The 12,010-nt window shown below is 43.2% G+C and overlaps 2 protein-coding genes across 3 annotated transcripts; one reads left to right on the plus strand and one right to left on the minus strand.

Moving 5' to 3' along the window:
* Positions 1-834: 834 nt before the first annotated feature.
* Positions 835-2,077, minus strand: LOC116534032 (cytochrome b-c1 complex subunit 8). Of its 2 annotated transcripts, none has more exons than XM_032254209.1 (3): positions 1,814-2,077; positions 1,465-1,631; positions 835-1,034 (listed from the first exon to the last, which is right to left on the minus strand). In XM_032254209.1, exons 2-3 carry the CDS (start codon positions 1,616-1,618, stop codon positions 940-942), a joined length of 249 nt encoding a protein of 82 aa, XP_032110100.1. In that variant the 5' UTR covers positions 1,619-1,631; positions 1,814-2,077; the 3' UTR covers positions 835-939. The 2 variants fall into 2 exon arrangements, with proteins under 2 accessions (XP_032110100.1, XP_032110032.1); XM_032254141.1 differs by having other exon boundaries at positions 1,818-1,941.
* A 1,077-nt stretch (positions 2,078-3,154) lies between these two features.
* On the plus strand, positions 3,155-7,675 carry GDF9 (growth differentiation factor 9). The gene is made up of 2 exons (XM_032254009.1): positions 3,155-4,338; positions 6,323-7,675. Exons 1-2 carry the CDS (start codon positions 3,942-3,944, stop codon positions 7,291-7,293), a joined length of 1,368 nt encoding a protein of 455 aa, XP_032109900.1. The 5' UTR covers positions 3,155-3,941; the 3' UTR covers positions 7,294-7,675.
* The last annotated feature ends 4,335 nt before the right edge of the window (positions 7,676-12,010 follow it).

Here is a 12,010-nt window from a genome sequence, read left to right on the forward strand (position 1 = left end):
ATCACCTAAGGTCAGGAGTTCCAGACCAGCCTGGCCAACACGGTGAGACCCTGTCTCTAATAAAAATACAAAAAATTAGCCAGGAGTGGTGGCCTGCACCTATAATCCCAGCTACTTGGGAGGCTGAGGCAGGAGAATTGCTGGAACCCAGGAGGCAGAGGTGACAGTGAGTGGAGATTGCACCACTGCACTCCAGCCTGGGTGACAGAGCAAGACTCTATCTCAAAAAACAAAAAACAACAACAAAAAATCAGCCAGGCACAGTGGCTCACGCCTGTCATCCCAGCACTTTGGGAGGCTGAGGTGGACGGATCACCTGAGGTCAGGAGTTCAAGACCAGCTTGACCAACATGGAGAAACCCCTCCTCTACTAAAAATACAAAAAATTAGCCAGGCGTGATGGCACGGGCCTGTAATCCCAGCTACTCGGGAGGCTGAGGCAGGAGAAAGGCTTGAACCCTGGAGTCAGAGGTTGCAGTGGGCCAAGATTGAGCTATTGCACTCCACCCTGGGCAAGAAGAGTGAAACTCCCTCTCAAAAAAAAAAAAAAAAAAGTGTACCTGAAATATAGTAATTACCATATAGTTACTAGACTTTATTGTTATGGCAGCAGAGGGCCAAGAACCAGCATTCCCCACAGCCCATGTCACCCACAAACGGTTAGCTACAGCTACTTTCTTGTAGATTATGGAACAAAAGGCGAGCCCTGCTCCTTCACTAAAACCCTAGACCAGGTAAAAACTTCTAAGACTCATGCTGAGGAGGGGAGCTTCATGAACTTGAATATTAGGGGTCACACAGGATTCTGTTCACAAAAATGTAAAATCACAACAGTGCAGACCATAGGAAGTTTACTGTGTCTTTAAGAGACTACAATGCAGACTCCTCTTCCAGAGAAAGGTCTTTCAGAGTCAAGGAACTGTCATTCGGGTGCGTTGCTCATTTGTCATTTTCATAGTCAGCCGGATTCTTCCTCTTGGATCTCTCAAACTCTTCATTCCCCCATGTGTAGAGAAGATAAAACCCTATAAACGCTTTAAAAAACAAGAGAGCACACATATAAGACATAAAGAAAAAAAAAAAGATCTTAGTCCTCTTGTTTAAAGTATACTCTTCAGTAGTTCTTAGCATATCCAAGGCCGTGTAACTATCATCACTATCTGCTGCATGTTTTACAAAGCATTTCACCACTGGTAAGAATTGGATAAAGATGACCTCAGAAGAACATGCTGGAATCACCCGAGTGACCCTGAGCCAGTCATTTCAGTTCTGTAACTCAGTTTTCCCCGTGTAAGATGGGGAGGATAATATGACCAGCTTATGGGCGGTCACGAATATTCAACGAGAAAGGTGTGTACTGCAAATTACAAAGCGCCTGCCCGACCGCCAGCGCTCAGAGGGGAGCCGCAGTGACTGCTGCTGCTGGGGTCCAGCCTCCCGCCCCCACGGGCCCTGGGCACTCACGCGGCACCACGCGAAGGAAAGACTCCCGAATGCGGCGCACCACGTTGGGGACTCCTTTAGTGAAAACGTGCGGGAAGGCGCGCTGCTCGAAAGGTGACAAGCTGTAGGAGATCACATGTCGCATCCGCGTCAGATTCCCAAACTCGCGGCCCATGGTGGCGGCGGCCCTGCAAGACCAAGGGCGGACGGGCGCTTGGCTCGCTTTCGCGAAGCGCCGCAGTCCCCGCGGGGGTCTGTCCCCAACCCCAGACGCCTGCCCCTGCACTCCTTATCCTTCCCCAGCCCAGGGAGGGGGGGCACCCTTAGCCTCCCAGGGTCCACTAACACAGCACAACCAGACGCCACTCACGCACTGGAGTCACCTACCCCACCGCAGTCACCGATTCGGTGGACTCGTTCGTCACTTCCGGTAAGATCGGAAACGGCTCTTGGAGGACGTGAGATCACTTCTGGGAGATACCATTTTCCTGCTGCCTCCAGGGGGGTGACGCCTTTGTCCCAGAAAGAAGTGTCCTGACTGGGTGACCCGTAGGTGGGCGGTGCCTTGGAGGCCTTCCCTGGGTCCGTGGCTTGGAGCCTAGCGGAGGACGTCGGGGGTTGAGCGGGCTTTGGGGAGCAGTGGACAGGCGGAGGCGCTCACACTTCTCCTCAGCCGTCGGCCTTTCTGTGGAGTCCAGTCAGAAAGCGGTCGAATGCGGGAGGCGGGTGAGGGGACAAAGAGGTGACAAGGAAGGGGCCTGCCGACCTCGGGGCCGCGCTGGCCAGGAGCTTGGGGCCTCCGAGTACTCCCGGCTGTAGACAGAGCGCCTCTGAGTCTCGAGGCCAGGGCACCCCGCAGCAGAGGAGCGCGAAGTTTTATTTGGTCTTGGCCAGTAGCTCAAAGGGGGCTCCGTTATGTTCAGGCCACCAGCAACCCCAGCACCAAAATCAGGGACACACATCTAGGGCTTTTCTTGGTAACCTCTGTTTTAGAGTCCACTGGCAGGGTGTAAACAGTCCCAAGAGATAATACAAACGTTTCTTGAAATTCAGCCACAAAAATCATCAAATAATCATCAAGCAATTGATGAACACTGAGGCTGCGTCGACAGCAGCCAGCCTCCTCCCCAGATGGTTTGCGTGGGGTGAGGGGTATCACTATGCCCCAGTTCTTTCCTCTCCCCGCATGAGAAGCAAGGACTGTCGGGTGAGAGGCCTTCTGGTGTTTTCCCTAAAGTGCATTCTGCTTAACGATGCTGTTGTGCTGTGCAGCTCATCGTGCGGCGGCTGTCAATGTTTTGTTAGTGGAATTGCTGGCCATATCTAATCTAGGACCAAACTCTCATTCAACAGTTGAGTGTGTTTTCTAATACTGCTTACGGACCACAGAGTCTCGGCAGGCAGTCAACTTGTATTTTGCAGACATACCTTAATTTTCTCATTCTAGCTACTGCACAGACTGGCTTTGTATCTTGTACTATGAGTGTGAGTTGACTTTCTTCCAGCACAGTCTCTTTCGGAGTGGCGCTGAATATCCCCTCATTTCAGCTTTTTGTGGTGTTCTTTGCCTCATTTTTCTAAACCATAATGTCTAGCCTGGTCTCAGCTCCAAGGCAAGAACAGAAATACAGGTAAGGACAGAAATGCTATAGCGAATTCTACCACCATTTGGATGAATGATAAAAAATAAAACATTTATTGTATAGCATCTGCAAACATCCCAAAACCTTTCAACCAAAATATGTATAGATGAGTGTGTGGACCAAAGTAAGGACATCAAGATGTTATATTTAAAAATAAATCAAGATTAAAGGAATGTCCTTCTCTTTTAGGAACATTGCAAATACAATTGCAATACTCCAAGTACATATTCTGTACCCAGCCACTTGGGACGACTGGGAACTTCCATGCCAACTATGACTTTCTCACCCCTCAAATTAACATGCACTGAATAATTATATATTGTAAATACCTGGAAGTGGAAGAGGCAGCGGGGATAAATTAAGAAGAAGAGTAAAGCTAATACCATACGTTCGTTGAATACCAACAGATCTGAGTATCATCATGAATAATTGGTTAGCTTTTCCACGTGCCTCAGAAGTTTCAATCACCTAACAAACATTTTAGGAATCCAAGTTTCTCAAAAATTGAGAGATTTAAGATAATTCCTCAATTTATCGTAGACTTTCAGCTACATAGCTAGCCCAGTAGTACAACAATGACAGGTTTTAAGTAAATGGCAGGGGAAAAGAGAGGAAAGCTAAATAACCAAATCTCTATCTGATGAATACATTGGCTGAATAAGGTGTTATCAGCTGCTTGATATAGAGCTGATAAAAATCATCTTCAGCTAGGCATACTTGAGGCCTGATTACAGAGGTGATGCTCTTCCACCCACACACCTAAAATTTATTTAAGAGACCAAGGTAGGCTCTTCCTGGCTTTTAGGAAGAGGACTGGCATGGAGAAATAATGTTCCTCACTAGTTCTCCCAAGCCATGGCGCTTCCCAGCAAATTCCTCCTTTGGTTTTGCTGCTTTGACTGGTTGTGTTTTCCTATTAGTGTTGGTTCCCAGGCTTCTAGGGGAGATGCTCAGATTGCTGCTAGTGCTGAGTTGGCATCTGAGGCTAAGCCTTGGTCCTTGCTGCGGCCTACAGATGAGAGAGACAGAGCTGGCCTCCTTCCCCCACTTTTCAAAGTTCTCTCTGGTGGGCGAGGTGGGGCACCTAGGCTGCAGCCAGACTCCAGAGCTTTGCACTACATGAAGAAGCTCTATAAGACATACGCTACGAAGGAAGGGATTCCTAAATCCAATAGAAGTCACCTCTACAACACTGTTCGGCTCTTCACCCCCTGTACCCAGCACAAGCAGGCTCCTGAAGACCAGGTAACAGGTGTGTAAAAGCAGATTGGTTAACTGGATGGAGGGAGGATGATAAACACTTCTGCATTTCAGTTACAGAAAGGAGCTGAGCCTAGCTCCTTGAATTGCATTTTATTTTGCATAAAACTCAGTATCCAACTGAAACAAATCTGGGACTTGAGCTTATTGTTTGTTCCTGATGCTCTCATTGGTTAAGGTGGGCTTACAAGATGGAATTTTAAAGCGACACCAGAGACTTAATGGCTTTCAAGGCTGAGGGGAAATGCTGCTGGAGAATAGTAGCATCTCTTTGTATACCACTAAACTTTTGGCCCGGAAATGGGCTTTAAACATCTCTAACAGCTATTGGTGTGCCATGTTAAATAGGATATTTTTTCCTTGTTACTTTGTTTGAGAGAAAATCTTAAGTCCCCATTTGGAACGGTCAGCCCTTACAAGAACAAAATATTAGTTCACAGTTTGACTCAGCAGTTGGGTATGGTGCTTTAAAAAAATAACATATTTACCAGCTTTTTTTTTTTTTTCTTTCTGAGACTGAGTCTCACTCTGTGGCCCAGGCTAGAGTGCAGTGGTGCAATCTTGGCTCATTGCAACCTCCACCTCCCAGGTTCAGGTGATTCTCCTGCCTCAGCCTCCTGAGTAGCCGGGACTATAGGCGCACGGCACCGTGCCCGGCTTATTTTTGTATTTTTAGTAGAGATAGGGTTTCACCATATCGGACAGGCTGGTCTTGAAGTCCTGACCTCAGGTGATCCACCTGCCTCAGCCTCCTAAAGTGCTGGGATTACAAATGTGAGCCATTGAGCCGAGCAACCAGCTCTTGATTTAAAATCATTGGAACCCAACAGGGCAGTTGTGTCTGCTTAAAATCCTTTCTCCTAGGCCAGGCACAGTGGCTCAAGCTTGCAATTCCAGCACTTTGGGAGGCTGAGGCGGACGAATCACTTGAGGTCAGGAGTTCGAGACCAGCCTGGCCAACATGGTGAAACCCCATCTCTACTAAAAATACAAAAATTAGCTGGGCCTGGTGGTGCATTCCTATAGTCCCAGCTGCTTGGGATGCTGAGGAAGGAAAATGGCTTGAACCTGGGAGGCGGAGGTTGCAGTGAGCCGAGATTGCACCATTGCACCCTAGCCTGGGCGACAGAGTGAGACTCTGTCTCCAAACAAAAACCCTTTTTCCTTCCTTAATATCCTATTTTAATATAGTGGTTTTAGAGCATCTGTTCTTAATCTCAAGTGTTCTAAATTAACTCGGACGATTACCTTGTAAATTGGCTTTCTTCACTAAGGCTTAGAATGTCATCTTAATAAGTCTGATAAGTGTTTCTATTATGGTGTGCCCTCTAGAGACGATCCAAGTGAAAAATACTACTTTCCTTATCAGCTGCTTCTGTGTTTGGAGCAAATTATTCAGAATGAAACTTCAGGCTGAGCACAATGACTCATGCCTGTGCTTCCAGCACTTTGGGAGGTTGAGGCAGGAGGATCACCTGAGCCCAGAAGTTGGAGAACAGCCTGGGCAACATGGCGAGACCTTGTCTCTACAAAAAAAAAAAAATTAGCTGGGCGTGGTGGCTCGCACCTGTAGGCCCAACTACTTGGGGGGCTAAGGTGGGAGGATCAGTTGAGCCTGGGAGGTTGAGAGTGCAGTGGCCGTGATGGTGCCACTGCCCTCCAGCCTGGGTAACAGAGTGAGACCCTGTCTTGAAAAAAATAAAATTGAAACCTCAGAATGTAGTGATTCCCTGTTACTTTAATTCACCACCAAATCTGACTTTCTAGAGAGAAAATGTCCAGTATGGTTGCTGGGAATTAGTAATGGTACCAGTTGCCTTCCTTTTCTATATTAAACCCCATTTCTTTTTTGAATCTTGAGAAAGCAGAAAAAAAAGAAGGGAGAAAGCATATTACAAAGTACTGATTCCTTGACTTGACTGCCTGTTATGTTGACTCATATTCAAGCACTACTGCTAGATTGTTTTTCTTCTCAGGAATCCTTCCATCAGTGGACCTGCTATTTAACCTGGATCGCATTAGTACCGTTGAACACTTACTCAAGTCAGTCTTGCTGTACACTGTCAATGACTCAGTTTCTTTTTCCTCTGCTATCAAATGTGTGTGCAACCTGATGATGAAGGAGCCAAAGTTTTCTAGCAAGACTCTCCCCAGAGGTCCATACTCATTTACCTTTAAATCACAGTTTGAGTTTGGAAAGAAACACAAGTGGATTGAAATTGATGTGACCAGCCTCCTTCAACCTTTAGTGGCCTCCAACAAGAGAAGTGTTCACATGTCTGTAAATTTTACATGCATGAAAGACCAGCTGCAGCATCCTTTAGCACAGAATGGTTTGTTTAACATGACTCTTCTGGTACCACCCTCACTCATCTTATATTTGAATGACACAAGTGCTCAGGCTCATCACAGGTGGTATTCCCTTCACTATGAAAGGAGGCCTTCCCAGTGTCCTGACCAGGAGAGAAGTCAGTCTGCCTATCCTGTGGGAGAAGAGGCTGCTGAGGATGGGAGAACTTCCCATCACCGTCACCGCAGAGGACAGGAAACTGTCAGCTCTAAATTGAAGAAGCCTCTGGTCCCAGCTGCCCTCAATCTAAGTGAGTACTTCAAACAGTTTATTTTTCCCCAAAATGAGTGTGAGCTCCATGACTTTAGACTTAGCTTTAGTCAGCTGAAGTGGGACAACTGGATTGTGGCTCCGCACAGGTACAACCCTCGATACTGTAAAGGGGACTGTCCAAGGGCAGTTGGACATCGGTATGGCTCTCCAGTTCACACCATGGTGCAGAACATCATCTATGAGAAGCTGGACTCCTCAGTGCCAAGACCATCATGTGTACCTGCCAAATACAGCCCCTTGAGTGTGTTGACCATTGAACCTGATGGCTCAATTGCCTATAAAGAGTATGAAGATATGATAGCTACAAAGTGTACCTGTCGTTAACAAATGGTCCCCTTAAAACCTTGAGCCTATTTGGCAAAGTATCTGTGCCTTCAAGAGAAAGCTTCATATGTTAAGTCTCAATAAAATGCAGCATATGTTGTGTAAAGAGGAGCCTGTGTAGATTAGTACCTTACATGGCATCTATCAGGATAACGGGATAACATCAATTGTTGCTTCAGAGCCTTTTTTTATTTCCAAATTTAAATGAAATATAATTATTGTAGAGAACTTTACATTTTTTTCCTTGAGCTATTTTCTTTTCATAGGAGTCTTTTTCTTGATAGGGAAAACCTTAATTAGCATAAATCCTGGATGGACTTGCACTATAAATAGGCAATTCAGATTGTAGTCTTAATCGAAAAATAAATCTCTGTCAATGGCATAAAATTTTTGTGTGTTTTATTAAAGATTGCTTTTAAGTGATCTTTTGGGGGAGAGAGGAAGTGTCTAAAACCTGGCCATAGCTCAACTTTTGATCCTTTTTCAGGGTGAAAGAGAGCCTAACTTCACCTGAATCCTCATGAAGTGAGACTCAATAGGACTAGAGAGTAGGCAGTTTAACCCATTTCTGTTGCTTTAGTGTGATTGGCGAACAATGTACTAATTCTCCTTGTTAACTGGAATATATAAATTAATCAAGTCACACAGAACAAAATAACATTTGTCCCATTCATTTAAAGGAAATTGCCTTGCATACTTTCCCAAGAAAACCTATATACAAGACTTTGTAAATGTATTTTTTTCTTTATATATTTAAAACCTCTGGCCTTATGAAAGGAAGCCAGGGAAGGTTTTATGTCTTTTGGTTTGGTTTGGTTTTTGCTGATTTCCTTAGCTCCCTCCACTCCAACCCCACAGATTTTTTTCTAGCTGCATTTAGAACTGTTGCTACTAAGCTTGCAGTAGAGACTGGTTATATTACTGACTGGTCTTATGCGGATGCTAGGGTTTTTATGTAGGTTTTCAATACATCTGTTTTGAGAGTGCCCTGGAGGCGCAGAGGTAAGTTTGATATGGTGATTTTGTGTTTGAGTTTCTAAAACCTTGATGTATAAACCAAAAGTAACTCCTAGATGTAATAAGTACTTTTCATTCTTGTAAATGATCTTTTCTTGGTGCCCTTTTTAGCTTCATTAAATATGCATATAGCATATAATTTATCCATTTCAAGTGTACAATTCAATGGCTTATAGTGTATTCATAAACATGGGACAACATCACTATCATCAATTTTAGAACATGTTTATCACCTCAAAAAGAAATCTTAGACTCTAGCTAATATGCCCCTGTTTCCCATCCTGCCCCACTCCCCGCCCTAAGCAACTACTAACCTGTTGATAGGTTTCCTGATTCAGGACTTTCATATGAATGGAGTCATGCAATAGGCTGGCTCCTTTCATTTAGCATGTTTTCAATGTTCATTTGTATTGTAGCATGTATCAGTACTTTCTAGTGGCTATATTTCATTGTATAGCTATACCAAATTTTGTTTATCCATTTGTCAATGGACATTTGGGCTGTTTCCATTTTTTAGCTATTACAAATAATGCTGATAAAATTCATGTAGAAGTTTTATTTCTTTGGAGTACATACCTAAGAGTGGAATTGCTAGGTCATATGGTAACTATGTTTAGTCATTTGAAGAACTGCTAGATTTTTTTCCAAACCAGCTGCACCATTTTATATTCCCACCAGCAGTGTATGAGGGTTCTGATTTCTCATCCTTTCAACACTCACCTGACTTTGGGAGATGTTTTTATTTTTATTTTCTATGGGTATATAATAGTTGTACATATTTATAGGCACATGTGATATTTTGATATAAGCATACAAATTCATTACACATGAATGTAATGAACTTAACTGACTTTTCTGACCATCCAAGTGGGTGTGAAATGGTATCTCATTGTGGTTTTGATTTGCATTCCCTTGATAATTAATGATGTTGAGCATCTCTTCGTTTGCTTCTTAGCCATTTGTATATCTTTTTTGAAGAAATCTCTATTAAGATCATTTGCCCATTTTCTAATTGTTTGTATGTTTATTGAGTTGTAAGAATTATTTATATATTCTAGATACAAGTTTCTTTTTTTTTAAAGACAGAGTTTCACCATGTTGGTCAGGCTGGTCTTGAACTCCCAACCTCAGGTGATCCGTCCACCTTGGCCTCCAAAGTGCTTGGATTACAGGCGTGAGCCACCATGCCCGGCCTAGATACAAGTTTCTTAAACAATTTTCAAATATTTTCTATCATTCTGTGGGCTGCCTTTTTGTTACTTTATTGTAATATATATATTAAACAACATTTTACTATTTTAAGTATCTTTTAAGTGTGCAAGTCAGTGGCATTAAGTACATTCATGTTGATTTCCGACCATCACTACTATCTCAAACTTTTTCATCATTCCAATCTGAAATTCTTCCTATGTAGAGTTAAAAAAAAAATCCCAGCCTGGGCAACAGACAGGGTTCTGCAGTGTTACTCATGTAAAAAAATCCCAGCCTGGGCGACATTGCAAAACTCCATCTCCACAAAAAATACAAAAATTAGCTGGGCGTGATGTCATGAGCCTGTAGTTCCAGGTACTCAGGAGGCTGAGGCAGAAGGATTACTTGAGCCTCAGAGGTCAAGGCTGCAGTGAGCTATGATTGTGCCACTGCGCTCCAAATCCAGCTTGGGTGGCAGAGTGAGACCCTGTTCTCAAAAAAAAAAAAAAAAAAAAAATCATTTTTCCCCTTGCTGTCCCTGGTAACCACTATTGTTATATCTCTACAAATTTGCTTGTTCTAGGTAATTCCTATAAGTGAATCATTCAATATTTGTTCTTTTGTGTCTGTCTTATTTCACTTAGCATGAGGTTTTCAAGGCTCATTCATGTTGTAGCATATATCAGATTTTCTTTCCTTATTAAGGCTGAATAATCCATTGTACTCATACCACATTTTGTTCATCTATCAGTGGACGTTTCCATTGTTTCTACTTTTTAGCTATTGTGAATAATTCTGCTATGAACATTGGTTTACAAATATCTGCTAGAATCTCTGCTTTCAGTTCATTTGGATCTATTCCTAGAAATGGAACAGCGGGATCACAGGGTAATTCTTTGTGGCCGTAGCATTTTACATTTCTACCAGCAATTTACAAGTATACCAACTTCTCCACCTCATAGCCAGCACTTGTAATTTTATTTGCTGTGAGTGTGTGTGTGTACACACAGCAAATAAAATTACAAGTATGTGTGTATGTGTATATATGTGTGTGTGTGTATGTGTATATATGTATAAAATAGCTATCCTAATGGCTGTGAAATGGCATCTCATTGTGTGTGTGGTTGTCTTTTTGTTTGGTTTATTTTTAGAAGTAAAAGAATAGTTATTCCATAGGCAGAGCAGCTTCATTGTGGTTTTGATTTGCATTTCTCTAATAACTGAGGATGTTGAATATTTCTTCATGGGTTTACTATTAGTATATCTTCTTTGGAGAAATGTATATTCAGATCCTTTTCCTTTTTTTTGAGATGGGGTCTCTCTCTGTTGCCCAGCCTGGAGTGCAGTGGCATGATCTCAGCTTACTGCAACCTCCACCTCCCTGGTTCAAGCGATTCTCATGCCCCAGCCTCCTAGATAACTGGGATTGCAGGTGCGTGCCATCACACCTGGCTAAGTTTTGTATTTTCAGTAGAGACGGGGTTTCGCCATGTTGCCAGGCTGACCTCAAACTCCTCACCTCAATTAATCTGCCTGCCTCAGCCTTCCCAAGTGCTGAGATTACAGGCTGAGACACTGCATCCAACTCTGTCCATTTAAAAAATGTATTTTCTCATTCTTTGGGTTACCTTTTCACTTTTCACGTGTGTGTGTAGGTACAGACATGGGGTTTCACCATGTTGCCAGGGTGGTCTTAAACTCCTGAGCTCAAGCAATCTGCCCACCTCAGCCTCCCAAAGTGTTAGGATTACAAGCGTGAGCTGCTGCGCCCAGCCCCTTTTCACTCTCTCAATAGTCCTTTGCACAAAAGTTTTCAATTTTGATGAAGTCCAAAACATCTGTTTTTCAATTTTTTGCCTATGCTTTTGGTGTCATATCCAAGGAATTGTTGCTAGATCCAATTTTGGGTTGTAAAATCAATGTCATGAAGATTTTCCCCTATGTTTTCTTCTAATGATTTTGCAATTTTAGCTTTTACTTGAGTCTCTAATCCATTTTGAGTTAATATTTGTATATGGTGTGAGGTAGAGGTCCAACTCTTACTTTTGCATGTGAATATCTAGTTGTTTCAGTATCATTTGTTAAGATGATTTTTTTCTCCTGTTGAATTATTTTGGAATTCTTGTAAAAAAACAGTTGACCAGGCTGGGAGTGATGACTTACACCTGTAATCCCAGCACTTCAGGAGCCTGAGACAGGAAGGTTGCTTGAATCCAGGAGTTTGAGACAAGTCTGGGGGGTAACAAAGTGAGACACTGTCTCTACAAAAAATTCAAAATAAAAAAAATTAGCTAGGTGTGGTGGTGCACACCTGTAGTTACAGCTACTCGGGAGGCTGAGGCAGGAGGATTGTTGAGCTCAGGAGGTTGAGGCAACATAGAGCTATGATTATATACCTATACCTCAGGGTGACAGAGCAAGACCCTGTCATATATATATATATATATATATATATATATATACACACACACACACACACACACACACACACACACACACACACACACAC

The sequence above is a fragment of the Sapajus apella genome, unplaced genomic scaffold (assembly GCF_009761245.1).
Source record: "Sapajus apella isolate SASKATOON/1434 unplaced genomic scaffold, GSC_monkey_1.0 scaffold1, whole genome shotgun sequence".
In the NCBI taxonomy this organism is placed as follows: Eukaryota; Metazoa; Chordata; class Mammalia; order Primates; family Cebidae; genus Sapajus; species Sapajus apella.

Coding starts and splice junctions, on each gene's coding strand:
- GDF9 (XM_032254009.1), top strand. CDS start 3,942: ATGGCGCTTCCCAGCAAATTCCTCCTTTGGTTTTGCTGCTTTGACTGG. Junction 4,339..6,322: donor TCCTGAAGACCAGGTAACAG/GTGTGTAAAAGC, acceptor TTTTCTTCTCAG/GAATCCTTCCATCAGTGGAC.
- LOC116534032 (XM_032254209.1), bottom strand. CDS start 1,618: ATGGGCCGCGAGTTTGGGAATCTGACGCGGATGCGACATGTGATCTCC. Junction 1,035..1,464: donor TTTCCTTCGCGTGGTGCCGC/GTGAGTGCCCAG, acceptor TGTTTTTTAAAG/CGTTTATAGGGTTTTATCTT.